At 44.9% G+C, this 22,384-nt stretch overlaps 1 protein-coding gene across 1 annotated transcript; it reads right to left on the minus strand.

Moving 5' to 3' along the window:
* Positions 1–503: 503 nt before the first annotated feature.
* Positions 504–20,069, minus strand: LOC127587581 (NACHT, LRR and PYD domains-containing protein 3-like). The gene is made up of 7 exons (XM_052045992.1): positions 19,393–20,069; positions 17,854–18,024; positions 16,601–16,768; positions 11,528–11,609; positions 9,755–9,942; positions 1,951–2,196; positions 504–603 (listed from the first exon to the last, which is right to left on the minus strand). Exons 1-7 carry the CDS (start codon positions 20,067–20,069, stop codon positions 504–506), a joined length of 1,632 nt encoding a protein of 543 aa, XP_051901952.1.
* Positions 20,070–22,384: the final 2,315 nt, after the last annotated feature.

A 22,384-nucleotide genomic window follows, 5' to 3' on the forward strand; every position in this document is an offset into this window, starting at 1 on the left:
CTCAGAACATCTATAAAATTGTTACTCCTCACTTTGAACCATGGTCTTAGGGCCATCTGCCATTAGACAGTTTCTTATCGTCTACCCTACATATACCTCTCATAATTTGTGGCCTCACTAACGTTGAAGAAATGTGTTGCAAGGCGTCTCCAGACTTCTCTTTTGTTCCCCACAGACAGAAAGCAAGCATTTTACCTGCCTTGTTCACCATCCCATCTCTCAGGACTGCCACCTTCAGCGATCATTGTCCCAAATGAACTCGACAGCTGCCGTGTTCATCCTTCCTGAATACAGATAAATGTATCAATTGAAGATCTTGTCACGTCCTCTGCCTCTACATTTGCCCCTTTGGTTCCACCTGGACCCCACAGTTTTTCCCGGTGAGTCTCCTCCTCTGTAATTCTCAGGGCATTTTCCAGAACTCCATCTTCCAGTGATACTTCGTGGTCACTCTTTGTCCCTGCTGTTTCTCATTTGAACAAAATCTGCAGCCCCTTCACCCTTTATACTCCGATGTAGCCCTGACTGGTTTCAGTAATCTTGACCGACACCTGGTTCATATTGAACAATGCACTCGCGATATCCCTGGAGATGCCGGGTCCCCTGTGTTAGGCATTCAGTGGTTATCGAATTATGTGAACATATCAGAAATTAATCCAAAGGACAGCCAGTGTTCAGTTCTTCATGTAAATTGCAATCATAATCAGTTTGAAGTTAATAAGGACTGCTTTGTGAAGAGTTCTGTCGATGGAGCACAGACTGCTGGCCCACTGCAGGGGGCTAGCTGCTCAGGAGATATGGTTTGCAAAGTGATACGACCATTCTCGTTTGCATCAGCGACACCTAAGACAATGGGGTATGTTGATTGGCCAACATCAGACCAGACAACAATAGCAGAGTTGTTTTGCAGCACAGCGACCGAGTTCAAGGAAGGTTCCAGCATCCAATTAGATCTGCAGATACGTCCAATCCATTTTGATACTTCTCGGGACATCCAGTCCGCAGGTCTCCGACCCTTTTCTTCATTTGCTTTGTGAGCCTGTCGTTGTCAACGAATCCATTTGTTCCCAGTTTTCCATAAGTTTCTGAAACCTTTGGAAGATTCACTATTTTTATGACTTTTGATGTAAATGTGTGTGTGGGGGGGCGGGGGGCGGTGGGGAGCGATTGGAAAGTTTGCAGCGGACACACAAATTGCCGGAGTTTTGGATCGTGAAGTAGGTTTCTCGACTCGTCAATTCTGCCAGTTAATTAATGTTTCATTTGCTGTATGTGTCCCCGTTGTCCTCTGATCTGCAGCAAAGTCACATCAAAGTGATCTCCAGCTAACCTCGATGCCCCAGGTCAAAATGTCTTCTGTATATTGAAATACTCAGCGACCAGAACTGGGCACAATATTTCACATCTGGCCCAACCAAAATTCGATACAACTGACACATAACTTGTAACATTTACACTCAATACCTCGACGGATGAAGCACCCAATTTACTTGTTTTGCTACTCTGAGGGAGCTATGGACTGCCACAGCCGTACCTCACGCATTGAACCGTGCATAACGTCGGGGATCAGTTCTTGTCCATCTAAATCGTCCCTCAGAATCCCATGCAGTAACTTTCCCACCACAGATGTCAGGCTCACCGACCTGTGCAAACTTCGCGTCTGTTTGCTCCCTTCATAAATAACAGTGTAACAGATTTCGTTAACGAGGAAATTGGAAAACGTGAACGAAGGAAGTGAGAACCTGAGTGAACTGGTCAGAATGGCGGAAGAACACAGGGCGTGTTAGTTCCCTGAAACTGGAAATATCAACGGTCATATGATGGGATTGTGGGCTATGTAAATCCACTGTGAGGTGCTTTTTTCTGACCTTTTTTCTGGACTCACCGCAGCAGTGCAGAAGGTCGGTATGGGAAAGGGGAATGGGGTTCAACTGACGTGTCACAGGATACCCAAGGCGGCCGTTGCCCACTTGGCGCAGGTGTTCTGCAAAGCGGTCGCCTGCACTCCGCTTGGACACTCTGATGTTCTGGAGGTCACGTTGAGAGCAAGAACTGCAGTTTTCGAGTTTGAAGCAGGTGCACGTCAACTTCTGCCTCCCTGGTTGAGTATGGTGTTGTAGGGGCAAGGGCAGGGTACGGTCAGTGTGGGGGGTGGGGGACAACAAGCGGACCAGAGGGTCACGCAGGAAATTGCTCCTGCGGAATACAGGAGGGTGCATTGGGAGACATTCCTTTTAATGTTGTTTCGTTATTCAAACAGGGAAATAGGGATAATCCTGGAAACTATAGACCGGCGAATCTCACGTCAGGGAAGTTACAAGGGAGGATTATTTGGGATAGCAATTACAAGCATTTGGGAAACCATAGCCTAATTAGGAACAGTCAGCATGGCGTTGTGCTGGGCAAGTCGTGTCTTACCAATTTAGTTGCGTTTTTCGAGAAGATGATGAAGGTGATTGATGAAGGCAGAACTGTGCATGTTGTATGCATGGATTTTAGTCAGGCGTCTGAGAAGGTCCCTCATGGTGTCTCATCTAGAAGTTTAAGATGCATGGGACCCACGGTGAATTGGCTGTTTGGAGACAGAATTAGCTTGCGCGTGAAGACAGCAGGGATCGGTCGATGAGATTTATTCTGACTGGAGGTCTGCGACGAGTGGTGTTCTACAGTGATCGGTACTGAGAACTCTGTGTTTGTGGGATCTATAAATCACACGGATATAAACGTTGATGGGTGGGTGAGTAGGTTTCCAGACGATACAAAGACTGGTGGTGGTGTTGACAGCGTAGTAGATTGCCAAAAAATGCAACAGTGTTTCGATCAGTTGCAAATATGGACGGAGAAATGGCAGATAAAGTTTAATCCGGAAAATTGTGAGGTGTTGCAAGTTGAGAGGTGAAATTTAAAGCGACAATAAACTGTTAAAGGCAAGACCCTTAACAGTGTTGATGTGCGGAGGGATCTTGGGGTCCATGTCCACAGCTCACTGAAAGCGGCTGCACAGGTTGACATGGTGATAACGAAGGTCTCTGGCATTCTTGCCTTTGTTAATGGTTGAATTGAGTTCAAGAATCGAAAGGTCATGTTGCAGGTTTATAATGTTTTATGAGGTTTATAATCAAAGGTTATAATTAATGTTGATAATCAAAGGTTTTTCATCAAAGACCTCACCCACCTGTGTCATTCTCTCTTCTCTCTTCTCTCAGGAGGCAGAAGATACAGGAGCCTGAGGGCACATACCACCAGGCTCAAGAACAGCTTCTATCCCACTGTGATAAGACTGTTGAACGGTTGAGATAGATTCTTGACCTCACAATCTATCTTGTTTGACTTTTCACCTTATTGTCTACTTGCAATGCACTTCCCTGCAGCTGTGACACTTTACTCTCTATTCTGTTGTTGTTTGTACCATGTACTACCTCAATGGACTGTGTACTGAATTGAACTGTACGAATAATACGCAAGACAAGTTTTTGCACTGTGCATCTGTACAGGTGGCAAAAATAAACCAATACCAATACCAATACCAAAATTCAAAGATGTGAAGGATTTGGAGAGGGCGCAAAAGAGGTTTACCAGGTGGTTACTTAGATCAAAGGACATGTACCAGAAGGAAAGGTTGAACAAACTTGCGTTGTTTTCTCTGGTGCAGCGGAGGCTGATAGGAGATCTGATGGAGGATTATCACAGGCACAGACAGAGTAGCGAGCTGGTGTCTTTTTCCCAGGGCTGAAATATTCTATCACCAGATGGTATGCTTTTAAGGTCAGAGGGCCGAAGTTCAAATGAGATGTGCGGGGTAATATATTTAGACAGAGTCATGGGTGTCTGGAATGTGCTACCAGGAGTGATTCTGGAGGCACATCCGATAGATACGTTCAAGAGGATCTTAAACATGCACATGACTGTGCATGAAAAAGGAGGGATGTCGACATTGTGCAGGCGGAAGGGATTAGTTGAGTTGGGCATTTGTTGACGAACTTAATCAGCTCGGCACAATATCGTTGGCAGTATGGCATGTTCCTGAGCTATACAGTTACATTTTCTATGTTCTGTATGACTGGTGAAGAGCTCCCATTGAATGCAACAGGTCAAATATACTTTTGATTGGAGTCCAACATTCAGCGAATGAATTTTGATTCGATATCTTGGAACTCTGCCCGAGTTATTTCCTTGCATGTGCTCGAATAAAGTGATGAACAACTGAACTTGATTTTCGACTGATTATTGCACCGTGCAGATTCTGACAGGACGAGAACCACATCAGGGTGACAGGTGGATCGTTTGCCATTTTTCGTGCAAAAGGTTGCACGAAAATCTTTTCATTGCCACATTGAATGGGATTAACGAAATGACTTCTTGTTGCCAGGGCAACTGGATGTAATGAGATCTCAGCACGGCTGGTAAAGCTGCTGATTCACAGATCCAGGATCCCCTGTTCAGTCCGCACCTCCAGCGCTCTCGGCAGTGCGTGGAGTTTGCACCTTCTCCCTGTGACCACGTGTGCTCCGGTTTCCTCCCACATTCCAAAGACTTGCGCGTTGGTAGATTACTTGGAGCTGTAAATTGCCTCCAATGGGAAAGTGAGTGAGAGCATCTGGCTGGACTTGAATAAGTGGGTGTGGAAGATCCGTACAAATGGGTGGCTGATGGACAGCACGGACTCGCTGGACCGAATGGAATTTTCTCCGCGCTAAATCTCACCCTGACGCGATGAATTTCATACCTGATGGGATAAATAACCATTCATATACTTTTATAGTTCAACCAAGAAGTTACTTGTTGCAGGCTCATTGGATATCTTGCCCTCAGATATCATCAACCGGCCGAAATGTCATCATATCTGCTTGAAATATTTTCTGTTCTGCAGTCCCCGACAACAGTGAGGGGTACTTAATGAAGGACTGGAAAGAAAAGTCAGTGTTCTGTTTCAGGGAGCACGTTTTCCCGCAAGTTCAGCTTCTGGCAACAGATTCACAAGACGGCCATTAACTGGTGGCACTGCACAATGCACGAAGAATTTAATTATTTCGCAGCAAGAACAACTATTCCCGTTGGCCAATAGAACTGTCAGAACTGCCAAAAGTATCGTGTACATTGTATTAAAAGATAATGCACGTTATTCTTGGAACAACAGATTCGGTCAGATTATCTTGTCTCCACATGACAGATTCCCGGGGAGAGAGGAGCGGAGAGCACATGAAAAGAAAGGTTGGTCCTGGAGGTGGTTGGCTTCTCGACGTTGTTCTGGAATGGAGGCCGGTGACGAGTGGTGTGGTGCAGGGGTCCGTGTTGGGACCCTCCTTAGTTGTTACCTACATAAATGATCCGGACGCGAATGAACAACAGTCCATCAGTAGGTTTGCGGATGACATGAAATTAGGAGATGATGTTGATTGTGCAGGTTGTCGAAGATGACAGAGGGATCTTGATCAGTTCGGGAAATGGGTCGAGAAGTGACAAATTGATTTCAATACTTAAGTGCAAGTTGAGACATTTTGGAAAGTCAAACCAGCGTAGGACGTATACAATGAATGGTAGGACACCAGGGAGTGTAATGGAACAGAGGGATTTGGGAGTAAAAGTGTATAGTTAGTTGAAAGCGGCGTCACATGTGGACAGTGTGGTGAGAAAAGCGTTTAGCACGCTGGCTTTCATCAGACAGGTCATTGAGCATGGGGATGAGGGCATTATGTTCCATTCATACAAGTCATTGGTGAGGCCGCACCTGGAGCACTGTGCAGAGTTTTGGTCACCCTGTTATAGAAACGACGTGATTAAACTGGAAAGCTTAGAGAATATTCACGAGGATGTTGTCTGTGCCTGAATTATAGGGTGAGGTTAGCCAGACTAGGCCTTTATTCCTTGGAACGTCAGAGAACGAGGAGCGATCTTGTAGAAATGTACAAAATTATAAGAGTCAGAGATAAAGTGGATGACGAGAGTCTTTACCTCAGGGTGGTGAGTCCAATATTTTGCGGCATTTGTTATGAGTGAGGGGGAAATATTTAAAAGGGACCTGAGGAACAACGTGTTCACGCAGACGGTGGTGAGTAGATGAAACGATCTGCTGGAGGAAGCGGTTGAGGCAGTTAGAAGACTATCATTGAAGAAGAACTTCTCTTGGTACATGGAGGAGCGGTACTTGAGGGAAATGGACCGAAGGCAGGAAATTGGGATGTACTGAGTGGGCACCGTGGTCAGCACAGACTGTTTGGGCCGCAGGGTCTGTATCCTTTCCGTATTGTTCTATGAACGACGTTTCATTAAATTTGCAGTTAGACTCCACGGATTTGTCACCACAGTCCTCAGCTGCTCCCTGAACTTAGTCTGTGTCACGGCATAAATGCACGTGTTTGTGCAGCAACTCTGAAGCTGGAGCATGAAACCTATTTCGGTTACAAAACTGGAGGAATAAACTAAATTGTATCCAAACTCCACAATCAATTCCATATGGAATAAACTGTAAATACTGGCCACAACAGGACGGTTTCCCTAGATACTGGAGAGACTGGGGAGGAGGTGTTGGGGTCTCGAGTGGAGGAGGCTAGGAGTGGGTGCCGTGGGCAGATGATAGAGAAGAGACGTGTTAGGACCGGCTTGAGATGTGTCTATTTTAATGCAAGGAGTGTTGTGAACAAGGCAGATGAGCTTAGAGCTTGGATCGATACTTGGAGCTATGATGTGGTGGCGATTACGGAGACTTGGATGGCTCCGGGGCTGGAATGGTTGATTCAAGTGCCGGGTTTTAGATGTTTCAGGAAGGATAGGGAGGGAGGCAAGAGAGGTTGGGGAGTGAAACCTTTGATCAGAGATAGTGTTACGGCTGCGGAAAAGGTGGACGTTGTGGAGGGATTGCCTACGGAGTCTCTGTGGGTGGAGGTTAGAAACAGGAAGGGGTCTATAACGGTGCTGGGTGTTTTTTATAGGCAGCGCAATAGTGACAGGGTTATTGATGAGCAGATAGGGAAGCAGATCCTGGAAAGGTGTGAGAATAACAGAGTTGTTGTGATGGGGGATTTTAATTTTCCAAACATCGATTGGCATCTCCAGACAGTGAGGGTTTAGATGGGGTGGAGTTTGTTAAGTGTGTTTAGGAAGGGTTCTTGACACAGTATGTAGATAGACCTACAAGAGGAGAGGCTGTGCTTGGTGTGATATTGGGCAATGAACCTGGTCAGGTGTCAGATCCCTCAGTGGGTGAACATTTTGGTGATAGTGATCATAATTCTATCTCCTTTACATTAGCACTGGAGATGGATAAGAACAGAAAGGCTGGAAAGGTGTTAACTTGGAGTAAAGGGTATTATGAGGCTTTCAGGCAGGAAATTGGAAGAATAAATTGGGAACAGATGTTCTCTGAGAAAAGTACGGAGGATATGTGGCAAATATTCAGGGGATATTTATATGGAGCTCTGAACTGACATGTTCCAATGAGACAGGGGAGTCATGATAGGATACAGGAACCGTGGTGTACCAAGGCTATAATAAATCAAGTCAAAAGGAAAAGATAGGCATACAAAAGGTACAGAGATCTAGGTAATATTAGAGATCTGGAGGAGTACAAGGACAAAAGGAAGGAAAGAAAGAGATTAGGAGAGCCAGAAGGGGAAATGAGAAGGCCTTGGCAGGCAGGATCAAGGAAAACCCCAAGGTGTTCTACAAGTATGTGAAGAGTATGAGGATGAAATGCGAAAGGATAGGGCCTATAAAGTGCAGCAGTGGGAAAGTGTGTATGGATCCGGATGAAATAGCGGAGGTACTTAATGAATACTTTACGTCAGTATTCACCATGGATATGGATCTGAGGGATTGTCGTGGGGATTTGCAGTGGCCTGAAAAGCTTGAGCATGTAGATATTAGAAAATAGATGGTGCTGAAACTTTTGGAAAGCATCAAGTTAGATAAGTCGCAGGGTCCGGATGAGATGTACCCCAGGTTGCTGTGGGAGGCGAGGGAGGAGATTGAGGAGACTCTGACGATGACCTTTGTGTCGTCCATGGACGCGGAAGAGGTTCCGGAGGACTGGAGGGTTGCGGATGTTGTTCCCTTATTGAAGAAGGGGAGTCGGGAGAGCCCAGGGAATTATAGACCGGTGACTCTTACCTCAGTGTTGGTAAGCTGATGGAGAAAATCCTGAAAGGTAGGATTGATGAACTTTTGGAGAGGTATAATATGATTAGGAATAATCAGCATGGCTTTGTTAAGGGTAGGTCCTTGCTGACGAACCTGATTGAATTTTCTGAGGATGTGACTAAACACATCGATGAAGGGAGAGCTGTAGGTGTAGTTTATATTGATTTCAGCACGACGTATGATAAGGTACCCCATGCGAGGCTTATGGAGAAGGTGAGGAGACATTGGATCCAAGGGGACATTGCAGTGTGGATCCAGAACTGGCTGGCCCACAGAAGGCAAAGACTGGTTGTTGAAGGGTCGTATTCTGAGTGGAGGTCGGTGACCAGTAGTGTACCTCGGGAATCTTCCCTGGGACCCTTACTCTTTGTGATTTCTATAAATGACAGGGATGATGCTGTGGAGGGGTGGGTGAGTAAGTTTGCGGATGACACAAAGGTTGGGGGTGTTGTGGATAGTTTGGAGGGCTGTCAGAGGTTACAGAGGGATATAGATAGGATGCAGATTTGGGTTGAGAAGTGGGAGATGCAGTTCAACCCAGATAAGTGTGAAGTGGTTCATTTTGGTAGGTCAAATATGTTGGCGGAATATAGTCTTAATGGTAGGACTCTTGGCAGTGTGGAGAATCAGAGGGATCTTGTGGTCCGAGTCCATAAGACGCTCAAAGCGGCGGCGCAAGTTGACTCTGTGGTTAAGAAGGCATATGGTGTATTGTCCTTCATCAATCAGGGAATTGAATTTAGGAGCCGTGAGGTATTGCTGTAGCTATATAGGTCCCTGGTCAGACCCCACTTGGAGTATTGTGCTCAGTTCTGGACGCCTCACAACAGGAAAGATGTGGAAACCATACAGAGGGTGCAGAGGAGATTTACATGGATGCTGCCTGGAATGCGGAGCATGCCTTATGAAAGCAGGTTGAGGGAACTCGGCCTTTTCTCCTTGGAGAGACGAAGGATGAGGAGGGAACTGATTGAAGTGTATAACATGATGAGAGATATTGATCGGGTAGATAGTCAGAGGCTTTTCCCCAGGGCTGAATTGGTGGCCACAAGAGGATTTAGGTTTAAGGTGCTGGGGAGTAGATATAGAGGAGATGTCAGGGGTAAGTTTTTTACTCAGAGAGTGGTGAGTGCGTGGAATGGGCTGCCGGAAACGCTGGTGGAGGCGGATACGATAGGGTCTTTTAAGAAACTGTTGGATAGGTACATGGAGCTGAGAAAAATAGAGGGCTGTTTGTAAGCCTAGTAATTTCTAGGGTAGGGACATGTTCGGCACAGCTTTGTGGGCTGAAGGGCCTGAATTGTGCTGTAGCTTTTCAATGTTCTATGTTCTGTTGTCTAAAATCTCTCTGCCTTCGTTGTCGTGGGCGAAATAATGACGCATTCACGTCAACGAGCTCTGCCATGATCTCAATGGAATTGACTCAATTTTCACGAAATATCACACAGAGGGTTCTGATATCAACGTTTCAGACACTCTTCTGTTAGCGTTACAGTTAGCTGCAAACAGACAACTGTTTCTATCATGCTATTATAGCCGAATCTTAACCAAAATTGCATTTAATTTGTGGATGTGGTCATTCATCCGGCCTCTCCCCAGAGCAGTGAGACGGACTGACTTATTTTCAGGTGTGGCCGATGCGCCCTCGTTGGGTTGAATAGATTTCCTTCCATTCTGTAGCCTTTGTGTTTCTGTGAGAACATCGACTTCCATTGGGCTCATTCCTTCCGTGTCACCTCCTGTCCGATAACCTGCCTGCCGAGTAATGTCCTTCCCGTCCGTCCATCCCCAGCGATCTGTCTCAGCCTTCACGACGTTGAAAGGAAGTAATAATAGAAGAAATACGAGCAGGTGTAGGCCAGCCGGTGTTTGCAACCTGATCTATAATTCTTCGAAACCATGGCTAAATGTCTCCCTCAAGCGCCATTTCCCTACACTGCCCTATATCCACCTTATCCCTGACTTCTTTCTTATGGTAAGTTGATTAAAACTATACACAGCATTTGTATACAGGTACAGTCTCATCAAAGCCCCATAAAACAACTTCACTAATGAAATTTTAATCCTGTTCTCAAATTCTATTTTAATAAAGAGTAACGTTCCTTATTACTTTCTGATCATTTGTGCACCTTCGCTTTCCCGTCATGTATAGACACCCATAATCCGTTGAACATCAACATTATCCAATCTTTCACCACTCAAAGGTTTGGAAGGGGTTCATTAAAGTTGTCGACATAATTCCCCTCCTCAGGATCTCGGGAGCATTGGAGCATGTTGCAGAATAATGTGTCGTCCAGTTGAGACGAAGACGAGGGGGGATCTGATTTCTCCGGTGGCCATGAATCTTTCACCCTGGAGAGCTGTATGTGTCACGGTTCCTATTCAAAGCTAGTCTGGACAGATTATTGGTTTTATCAGGCGGAAAAGGAAATGATGAATAAACAGAAAAGTGGAGATGATGCCGAGATCAAACCAAACACCAAGAATTGAATGATACAACGGTTTCGAGGGACCAAATGGCCGACCCCTGCTCCTTATGTATCTTCGCATCTTTTTATTCCCCCTCTAAGGCGATTATCAATGTACAATAATTGATGCCATTTCCAGAGACACCTACATCCCACACATCAATGACATTGAAATCAAAGCTGGAGTATGTGGAGGTGATAATGAGGGTTCCCGGCAGTCGAACCTCAATCATCATTATTCAGTCACTGGTTCACTGACGACCTTTGCGGATGGGAATCTGCCCTTCGTGTCCGGCTGGCTGATATATCCTTTCGGAACACACAGCAGTGAGACTTATGCAGAATGCTGGAGGAACTCAGCGGTTCAGACAGCATCTATGTAGAGAAATAAACAGCCGACGTTTCGGGACGAGACCCTTCATCAGGACTGGAAAGGAATAGGGCAGAAACTGGAATAATGTCAATCTTTACCTGAAAAGCCCTCTCAAGCCTCCCAAAAGGGCAATTTGGGCAAGTAGGGATGAAAAATATAATGGAGATCCTGTCCGTTAAAGAGGAAACAAAATGAAATCTCCATTGGCTCGGACAGGCATCAAGCAGCCTCTGAGTGTGAGATCAATGCGGAGAGCAAAGTAAACTTGTTACTGGTAACCTTGGGCTTCGGGTGGGTGCTGCCTTCCACATTCTGAACCACCGACCTGCTCCTTTCTGAAGGAACAATCCGACGTTTTCTATGATAATTCCAACAACATTGTGTTCGCGTGAGAGATTGCGCCAGAATATTTGTCTAAATAATTATATAATTACATTACAAAACCTGTTTCCTCACAGTTCCGTTTATCTAACGCCACTTTCTAAACATTATTGAACAACCGCACAAAACAGTAAAACGACATTTATTTGTATTGAAACATTGCATTTACCCGGTATCCCCTCTTTGGGTAGCTTGTGATGTCGGTTACGCTTCTGGTTCCAGAGAGCCCGAACCAGTCAGCGATATGGGTTCTGAGAACGAATGAACACACCATGGATAAATAACAGTTCCATTCCACAGGTCTAAACCAACAAATACCCTTATCAGGAATGTTACCGCGCCCTGCCGAGGAACACGAAATAGTTGCAGTGCTGCAGTACGGAATAAGATCATTCGGCCCATCTTGTCCGTGCCAGAACTACGTAAGAGAAATTCAGATCGGCCCTCCCCGTTCTTTCCATATTCCTACGGATGCATTCCTTTCCGATTTGTTCCAGCTCCCTCTTGAACGCTCCACATGAATCCGCCTCCGCATGTCCCTCTGGCCAGGCAAGCCCAATCGCAGTCAATCGTTGTGTGAAGAGAAACGTTCCCGTGGATCTTCTGTTGCTGTTGCTAATCACTTTCATTCTATGTCTCTCAATTCTCAGCCCTTCCAACAACAGGATTAGTCTCTGTATCAAATGTTTATGCTATGCTGAGTTTGAAAGCCCAGATCCGTGGCATCATTTTGGGAAATTTCACTGCACCCTCTTCAAAAATGACAGCATGCAAAAACGTTCATCACAAACTCCTTGTTTTTGTTTTTGGGCTCTATGCTTCTGTTCTTGCAGTGTGCATCCACTTTTTCTCTCCACCAGTCCCACCTCACTGTGCGCGCCGGCGCCACGCAGACATTTGTACACACACACACACACACACACACACACACACACACACACACACACACAGTCTCAAGTTATTGTTTTTATTCAATGAATTGAATGAATTTACACAAAATGATTCTGCATCTCGTAAAAATAATTATGGTTCCTCCAAAGATCGGTGTCAGTTCATTGACCTCTAACAGCAGAGCAAGGACAAAGTGAACGCCCTTCGATAAAAGTTAAGTATTTCGTTTGACGCTGGCATTGTTTCTCTCCAGATAGTAACTCTGCGTACATTCTGATTATCGCTGTATTAATCGTGGTATCAGTCGCTTTAGAAAACACAACTGATCCAATTCTCCACAGTTGGACAATTTCCAATATACGGTCTACTTTTCAACAAGGGCAATCACTGTAATCTGAAGAAAAATCTCTAGTTAATGAGTAACGTTTAAGTCAAGAGAAGGTCATGTTTGACTGAAGTCCCTTTCGCCATTTTTTCTTTCTGTTCCAGTCCTCGATTAGATACAATGTTGACTCACTGCATGAAAGAAATTTCCCTTTCTCCACAGACCCCCCACCAACTCCCCCCACACACATACATTGCAGCTACTCGGACTAACTTGTTTTTATCCTTCTCAGGTTTGAAGAAGACGCCCTCATTTAAAACTGTTTCTCCTTTCACAGATACTGCCTGAACTGCTGAGCTCATTTATTGCATTCTCCACTTTCTGCTTTTACATCATTCTAGCTCCGTTTCTCTTGTCCATGAAAGCCGCCTCCGCAGCTTCCCCTGTCCTGACAACCCAAAGCACAATCACTCACCTGTGAAGAAAAACGTCCCCATAGCTACTTTTTTCCATTATTGCTAATCACTTTCGTTCTATATCCATTAATGTCTAATCCTTGTGTGAGTCTGATGTGACGCACAGGCCTCGCAAAGTTACCACGAACAACACATTACGCATATTAAGATGCAAAATTTTCTGCTGCACTACATAACCGTTACGTAACCGCTTGAGGTTACCGACCACTCTGCTTGGAGATGCAAATGACAAGTGGAGAGTATCTTGTTTCACTGGCATTATTTTTAATAGAAAGGATTGGGCAAGACATGGCGGCAGGGACAGGCCCTGCTCAAATGTCGGGCTCCAAAGCAACATATTTTTTTTCAGTAAATGTCAGCTGGCCTATAAGAGGGTGACTGAAAGAGGGAGAGGTTTAAGATAGGAGAGGTATAAGAAGTGTGCGGAAGAAGAGGGTATAGAAGAGGTATGTGCATAGGTTTGAGCGTGCATGTGCGTGAATAATACCTGTGTGCGTTTAGATGATCCTGAAAAAACACAGGCTCCAACCACCTTTAATCTCCGCGCAACTGGGAAAAGAACTTCTGTCAAATCTCCTTCTGTCAACTCCGTGTGGAACCTGGTTTACAAATGCACTTCATATCAAATTAACCTCACGGCAAGTTTCTCTTCTCAGAATTGGAGTGTAAGCAAATCATCCATAGCGCAAGGAACTGCCTAAAATGTCGCACTGAAATCTCTGAAACTTTGTCTGAGGTCCCCAGTTGCAGTTTATTTAATGAGGTCAACCCTGAGGCGATTAACAGGTTGGCGCTGCCTGTGACACAGTCTTCAAACTACAGGACTGGTTCTGATCCAGGAAAATTTCTTGAGATGGTGGAGTCGGAAATCAACCCAGGATCAAATTCAACGATTCATTCAATTCAAGTTCAATTCACAATCAGTTCCATGTTTGGCGTATTTAGACATGTTAATGAAGTTTGTGTTAAAATATATAAACGTGGAACGCGCGATGTAAATTACCGGCCTGTACCAATATTGGACATAGTATGTTTTATTTTATTTATTCTCAGGAGGACGACGATATAACGTGAAGTTCTTCTTTTATTTATTTTTTTTAACAAGCATGAATTTTGACAACCTGCGATCATGTAAAACCGGGCGTTGCGAGAGAGCCAAGACGGTTTACATTAGCGATATAAGAAAATAAGAAAGAGAAATAGCAGTCCACTGAGCCCCGTCCTTCTTGCTCTTCCGTTCTAAAAGGTGATAGATGAATATTTATTCAGCTCACCTTCCTGCAATAAGCGTGTATCGCTTGTAATGAGAATGGTAATACATCAATGCAGTTGTGTTCGGAAAAAAATGAAAAATGGATTATTTTTCAGATGAAGCATTCACTGTTGCCATCCCAGTTCCCTACAGATGCGTGCTGCGCATTCGTTACTTGTGAGGCGTTTCCTGGTTCTGATTACTGCCCCGCATGATTTTGAGGAAGTGCTTTTGTCCATCTGCTTGAACCAGGCTTGTTATTGTTCTATTCAATATAAAGCCTCGATCGGGCACTGCAGTGGATAATGACAGAACAGTCAACCACAGAGGTGAACGACCGCAGTTACGTAAGTGCCACACCTTGGGAGGAGAGAGCATTCGTAAATCATGTTCTTATATAAAATTTCGTCAGCTTAATTGTCACTATATTTAGGCTTTTAAAAATAAAGGGAACTTAAAGTTCAAACTGAAGCGGAATTCGGGCTCTTTATGTGATTAATAGTCTCTGGATTAATATTGAGGTCTTTAAAACGCTGACTAGGAGAGCATTTGAACTTAAATCCACTCCGGTTGGAAGATAATTATCAGTTTGCAATTTGTAGCGATGAGGATAATGTATTTTCTGATTTCCAAACATGGACCACCCTTCGTTTGCTTTTCCCAATCTCCAGGCATATTTTTTCGAGTGATCACTGATTTACGGAATTTGTCTGACCGGTTATATTTGCTTGAAGAGAGATGCCAGTCTTTCACTTGCCATTTCCATCGGTCAATATGTGCTGTAATTAGCAAACTCTTTATATCTGTTGACTGTTCTAATCCAGTTGCCATTAATTTTATTTTCAATATTCGGCATAAGGAATAAAATTTTGTTTATGAGAAGTTGGAAGGAAAAGATAAAAGTTTGTCAAATATAAAGCAAACAACAATAAAATTCTAAGACTCCATCAATAATGTAAACTTTGCATCTCAAATCACATTAGCATCAAGGGCAAGATGTTTATCCCCATTCAAACACAAACCATTCTTCGGCATATTGAGACGATTCTCATTTGTTTTCAATTCAGTTTTACAACACCAAATACATTGATACAAATTGCTCTTTACGTCCATCCAGTTTCCTTGAGTTAGTGTCCAGATACAATGAAACCGATCCATTGCCAGAAGGGAAACGTTCCATGTTTCAGCAGACAACTGAAGTGCGAGCTCAGTCACAGGATAAACACGAAGCGCCAAATCTTCCTTGGAATGAAATAATTGTAAAACTTGCATTAAGAACGGAAAATATTGAAGTGCTCAATAGAGATAATATGCACCCAGCATTCGAGAAGATTGAAGATTACAGAACATTACTGAGAAAATAGCTTCCAAAATATGATAGCGAAAAAGACTGCAGATGCTGGAATCTGGAACAAAGAAAGTGAACGCTGGGAGACCTCAGCACATTAATCAGTCATGAAAAGTTCCCGGAAAGAAACGACCCCGCACAGATTTTGCTTCCAATGAAACAGGTTAAACATTAAATAGTTCCAATGAACATATTGTTCGGAAGAATCAGTAAAATTTCTGTCCGATTCTGTGCACCGTCCTCAGGAAAATCGCAGGATGGTATGTATTTGCTGGCACACCAGAAGCACTGTCAGAATTGAAGAAGGCGAAGCGCCCCCGCTAATCAGATCCCGTCTCCTGTCTGAATCCATAAAGAGACTATTTCAGCAGAATATCAGCTCTGAGACGTAAATCTCGATACTATCGTCAAGGGATACCGAGCTAACAGGTTGTATTTCTATTGTGGCCCAGACTGAGCGCACCTTGGGCTATTTTTTGTCCGTGCATTTACCCAGAGCTCCACTGAGAATTCTCCAGCCCTGTCCATTCATCGGAAGCAGCGCACTACGCCTACCGACTGAGTATTTTTTTTCCCAGTGCGGGCCTCAGGCTTCATAACGAGAGGCTGCGCTCTCTCGAATTAAAATGAAAACGATGTTTTGTCCTTCCTTTTAAACACGGAGCATGGGTCTTCAAAGTGACGACAATCAAGGTCCGAAGTATTCATACAGAGGGTAGTGATGCTTTGCAAGGTCTTCACACGACCACTCTCAGTCTGTGCTTTGATATTGTCAGTAACTCCAACTGCTTCTTTCCAGATGAACTGAACTGGTTCCCCCAAAGCCTGAAACAGATTGAAGAATGAGATTGCATCGTTACGATTTCAACAAAACTTATGGATAAATATCGCCAAAAAATCCACGGATCCACATACATTTTAATGCATTAAACATTAACACGAACACTCACGTGATGCGCTCCAGATTCCGGCAGGTCCCCATGAGACGGCAGAGAGCGGGGACAGACCTGTCTGTAAGGGAGTTGTTTCCCAACTCCAGGACCTTCAGTGAGCGAACTTCACTGAGAGCGCAGGCGAGATTCTCGGTGCAAGAATCTGTGAGACCGGAAGCTTGCAGACTGGGAATCGAAGGGAAAAATAACAGGAATGAAGGAATTTCAGAGTTTGGCGCTGATACAAGCGTTGGCGAGGAGCTCCCTCCGGTACTCAGGTCATCCGCCGCCTGATGTGAGATCGTGCCATCTCTCTCAGTGCCACTCTGGACGTAGTATTTCATCGGGAGGCAGCTGCAGGATATTTGGCAGCGGTGGGCATCAGAGCCTCACTCACTAACCGCGCGAACAAACGTGTTTTAGCAACTAATGAGGTCCCGCACTAGCTCGCTGATGTCAGCTGTTCGTCAAACTGAACATTCCGAATCCTGGGCACTCAAACATGCAAACACACGTATTTGAATCAAGAGGAGGCCACTTGGACACTGAATCATCCCTGATGTGGTTTTAAGTTTCGTATACCTTCCAACAGCTCCCTTCCCTGTAGTTTCCATCCTCTTCCTTATCCGTCATTTAACCCACACTTTAAAAATATTGAGACACCCAACACATTCGGAGAAAACATGTTGCTTTATTTCCATGGGCGATCCCTATTTCCAAATTCTCTCTTGAGGAAATGATCTCTCTACATCCACCTCTGAAGACTCATAAGGATCTTAACTATTTCAGAGATACAGATTTACGCGGAACTGTGAAAAAACCTCAGTGATTAAGACGGAAATCATTCCCGCGCTTTAATAAATCTGAGTTGAATGAGCATCAATGAAAACATCCCGCTGACTGTTCCCCCGGCTGCTGATCCTGCTCATTGAACTCACTGGCGCCACTGGACGTGCCGGGTTGAAGCTGCCGCAGAATTAGCGGACATAATTTCCCACGTGTGAGCTGGGAATTCGAGGAAATCTGGGTTGCCTCTTGGACTACAAGGACACTGCTCTGTGGCTCCATAGGGGCAAAAGAAAAACACAGGCGATAGAACAGAAGATGGTGCTTCGGCATTTGTCAGACACACCACCGGAATTCGGGACTTGAGCGAAGAAACATGGGTCATTACCACAGAACCGCTGGCGTCTCCAAGGAGAATTTGTCCGAGTGTTTAGTATCAGTCAGTGTGGAATCGCGAACACAATTTCTCACAGTCTGTTCCTTACCTCAGTTTCTGTATTTTACACTCCGCGTTCCTTAGTGCCTCAGACACCAGTTTCACTCCCGAATCTCCCAGTTTATTATGACCTAAGTGCAGCTCCGTCAGTAAGCGGTTTGCACTGAGCGCTTGGGCGAGATTTTCGACACAAGCAACTGTCAGACAGTTATCGTCCAGCCTGGAGATCAGAGAAAGTGAAGGTAAAGGACACATACAGAGATGGAAGGCAGTGTAAATCCGAGCTGTTTATTAGTAACATTATTACGGACAATGTGACGTTCAGGTATCTATTGATCTTTGGCATAATGTATCATGGTCTGGTACTTACCACAGTTTTTTTATTCTACAGTCCGTTTTACTTAGAGCATTGGAGACCAGATGTACCGCTGGATCTTCGAGATTAATTTTACCTAGACTAAACATAGAAATGTTGAGATTGAATTTGATTCAAACACGGGGTCTGATATAGCTCCTCTCACTCAGATATTTCGGGAACCAGCAAACACTTCAGGAGATTAATAACCAGTAACAATTAACCTCACAGACCAACTCCCAGTTATTCACCGAATGTCAATAACTTATCCAATAAAGTTCAATCAGCGTGAAGCCTTCAGAAGTACCTCATTTAGTCTCACTCCCAACTGAATCAAATTATCCTCCTTAAGATCACTGACCCTTCACATTTGGGAGAAATTGTCTCAGTTCTGCGTCTGATGAAATGCCGTATTTTATGTGAGTGGAACTATTTACCAAGGCTATATCATCGCGGCATCAATCCAATTTCATCATACAGTGCACTTCATTTTAATCCTTATTATGTGTGATTGTTATTATGAAATGGAGACAAGTGCCTCGCCGTTGGTTGGTGTGTGTGCTCTCGGAATGAAACCCAGACCAGTGAGATGAAAACAATTTACTGGCAAAATGTAGCTTCCAAATTTCGCCCTGAACTGTAACGTTCTTTTGATTTCACGACCATCTTACTCAGAGAGGAAATAGCTTCCCGCTGAGTAATGGTTGGATAATGTGAAGGTCTGTGTCATTGCTCAATCAAGAAGCCTATAGGGAAAGCTCAGCTCGCCTACTGACAGCTGAATTCCCGGTGGTCTCTAGACCCGCTCGTTCTCAATATTTAGTTCTTCTGCTCCTTTTCCTGCTCACATTGACGGTTCGGTTACCCTCACTAGTTCTCCCTCCTGAGGAACAGAGTAGGATGCGCCGACATCTGACTGCTGCAGTTATTGTTAGCCTGTGAGGCAGCAACACAGAGAACGAGCCTTGGCGATTGGCGTATTAAGGCAGTGAGAAACATTGCTACAAATGTGGCTCACACCAATTAAATCGATGGACCCTTCACTGAACTGCTAATGATCTCTACATAAAAAGCTAACTTAGGTCCAACATTCCTAACAGACCCTCTTACGTCTGTGGCAATTGTACTCAAACAGGTTTTCCAAAGTTTAAACAGAACGGTATTTTTATTCTTCATTTCAAAACAACGCAAAATAGAAAAAAAAATCAGACTTAGAAGTAAACTGACGGTTACCACAAACTTCGGCATTTGTGCAGCACGGGTCCTAGCCGCTGTACCCCTTCAAACAGAATGTGGCAGCCCAACAGATCGAGGTGGTTTATTGCATCACAGAGCCCAATGACATGAGACAGGACGGCGCAGTCAATCGGGGTCAGTCGAAATCCACTCAATGAAAGTGTTTCCACAGATCCCAGTGCGGCCTGAGTCAGTCCACGGTTCTGAGACTCAAACAGGTAGTGCAGTGTATTTAGGAGTCTTCTTTTACCAGCTTCACTCCTTGTGTTTCCACTATGACGTTTAAACTCCTGCTTCACCCAGTCAATCACTCGGCAGGTTGTTTGATGAGGAAATGGACCCAGAAACTCCTCCAGAGCCCGAGCTGACCCTGGGGAGGAGAGACCAGCAACAAAACGGAGAAATACATCAAATTTCCCATCTGTCGTGTTGTGGGCTTCAGTCAGGAATTTCAGAATATGCCCATGATCTGGAGTCAGGAATTGTGCGAGTGCGGCTACAAACTCTTGGATGGTGAGGTGTGGGAATGTGTGCACCACGCTCCGGCCAGAATCCTCTCTCTCCAATAGTTCCACCAGGAACCCGGACAGGAACTGGGAAGGCTGCAGATTGTACTTGATCAAATCTCCATCTGTAAACACAATGTGCTTCTCGGAAACTCCTGTGAAGGCCATCTGACCAACCCTCAGTAACACATCACGGGGGCTTTCAATCTCACGGCCGTGGTTTTTCAGGATGTTGTAAATATAGTAGGAATATAGTTGGGTGATGGTTTTAGGAACACTCTGCGGGTACCTATCTCTTTGGGTGAAGAAGGGGCCCAATGCCAGACCGAGGATCCAGCAGTAGGAGGGGTTGTAGCTCATGGTGTACAGCATCTCGTTCTCCTCCACATGTTTGAAAACAGCTGCTGCCACCGCCTGATCTTCAAAAAATCTGTGGAAATATTCCTTCCGTTCCTCACCAACAAATCCCAGGATTTCAGCCCATACACTGATCTTCGCCTTTTCCAATAAATGTAACGCTGTGGGACGGGTGGTCACCAGCACTGAACACCCTGGGAGCAGCTTGTGCTGGATTAAACTGTACACAATGTCAGACACTTCACACCACCACTCTGGATCTGGGCACATGTGCTGAGCTTCTGTGGCTCTCCGACTGTCAGCAAAATCGATTCTATGCTTGAATTCATCCAAACCATCGAATATAAACAGCAATCCCTCTGGGTTCTTCCAGACCTCTCCCAGGACATTCCTCAAGGAAGGATACTGATCCAGAATCAGTAACCTCAGGTTTATTCTACAGTTTATGGAGTTTAAGTCTCGGAATTTGAAACTGAAGACAAACTGGAAGTGTGGGTATATTTTCCCCGTGGCCCAGTCATAAACAACCTTTTGCACCATGGTTGTTTTTCCGATCCCCGGGACTCCGGCCACTGCTGCCGAACTCCCAGATTTAGATTTGCCCTGGGTAAAGCAGCTATTGAATAATTGATCAGGTCGGATTTTTTCCAGCTCTCCCCGGAGATGTTTCTCTCTCCACTCCTCATGGTCCCGGCCTCTTGCCAGCAGTTCATGTTCCACGAGTCTCCGATCTCGAACAGTAGAAATGACCGTTAGCTCAACGTATCGATCAACCAGCTGGAAAACCTTCACCTTCTCCCTCATCAGGATCGTGTTCACTCTCAGTGTTTCAGTTTGTGCCCGCAGCGTCTCCTTGTGTTTCTGTTGAACATCTTCCATGGAAACAAGCAGTAAATGGTCAAAAAGTTAGATGGTTCCTCTGAACTCAGTATTTAAGATTACATGAATTATTCCAATACTCTTGAATTACGTAAATTCTCTAACGTTTTTAGTGTAGGAATTTAAACAGTTACAGACATGCTCGTTGAAAGTGAGCAATGGTTGAAAAAAGTCACACCCTCAAACTGACATTAACTGCGTTGTGAAGGTGACCGTTCCCCTCATGGTTCACTGATTCCTATCTGACATTCATTACCCGCTCCTACTGAAACCACAGCCGCATTTCTTTTCTTGCAGGACACATGCGGACAACGCCAGTGTTGATCTGGTGGAACTTAACAGATTTTGTCTGATCTGTTGAGTATTTTCAGCACATTCCATTTGTATTTTGAAACAATAACGGAACACCTGCATGTTGGATTTGTCGATGTTCCACTGTTAGAGGTTCAAAATAAATACGGAATGTGCTAGAAATAATCAGCAGATCTGGCAACGTCTCCCGATGGAGAGAGAGAGAGAGAGAGAGAGAGAGAGAGAGAGATGGAGAGAGGGAGGCAGACAGACAAAATGTTAACGTTACTGGTCTCCTTGTTTGATTCGAAGTTGGAAAACCACCGTGTCTTCGGACACAAAGAAGGGAGACCGGTAGAGAGACTGGATGCCGTATAGCGCTGAAAGAGGACCGGTCGGTCCTGCATGCTTGACGATAGGAGGAATAAATCGACGGGGAAGCGTCGAAGGAGAAAGGACAAAGCAACTGAGTGAATATTCCAGGTTGACGACCTGTCATCAGAAGAACAGATCTGGCATCGACTGAAGAGACTGGGTACCTGGGGGTGCTGTGTTCAATGTTGAGCTCAGAAGGCTGTCATGTGCCTTATGGGGAGACGAGGTGATGTTCCTTGTCTCAAGCTGGGGTTGTGTGGAAGGCTAAAGTCAGAGCTGACAGAGTGGGTCTGCGATGGACAACTGAAGTGGAATACAACTGAAAGTTCAGAGTCACCTTCACTAACTGAATGGGGGCGGAGAGGGGGAGTCATGTTGTAACGTGGTCACCACTCTCCGTTTGTAGCGTAGGTCACATCGTGAGAGCCTAACAATGAACTGTAATAAGTACAAGTGAAACCCTGCTTCACCAGGAGAGTGTTTGTTTCCCTGAATTTCTGGAAGGGAAGAGGTAAAATAACAGGAAAGCTGCTGCTCGCAGGTGAGTCAATGTTAATCACAGAGGGAACGATCCCTTCTGG

Source organism: Pristis pectinata, chromosome 41, assembly GCF_009764475.1.
Source record: "Pristis pectinata isolate sPriPec2 chromosome 41, sPriPec2.1.pri, whole genome shotgun sequence".
NCBI classification, from domain to species: Eukaryota; Metazoa; Chordata; class Chondrichthyes; order Rhinopristiformes; family Pristidae; genus Pristis; species Pristis pectinata.

Bases quoted from the DNA above. Each gene is read 5' to 3' on its own strand.
- LOC127587581 (XM_052045992.1), bottom strand. From the start codon at position 20,069: ATGGCCTTCACAGGAGTTTCCGAGAAGCACATTGTGTTTACAGATGGA. The intron at 16,769-17,853 runs GTAAGGAACAGA...TTCGATTCCCAG, and splicing joins TGTAAAATACAGAAACTGAG to TCTGCAAGCTTCCGGTCTCA. The intron at 11,610-16,600 runs GTGAGTGTTCGT...ATTCGTTCTCAG, and splicing joins CGGAATCTGGAGCGCATCAC to AACCCATATCGCTGACTGGT.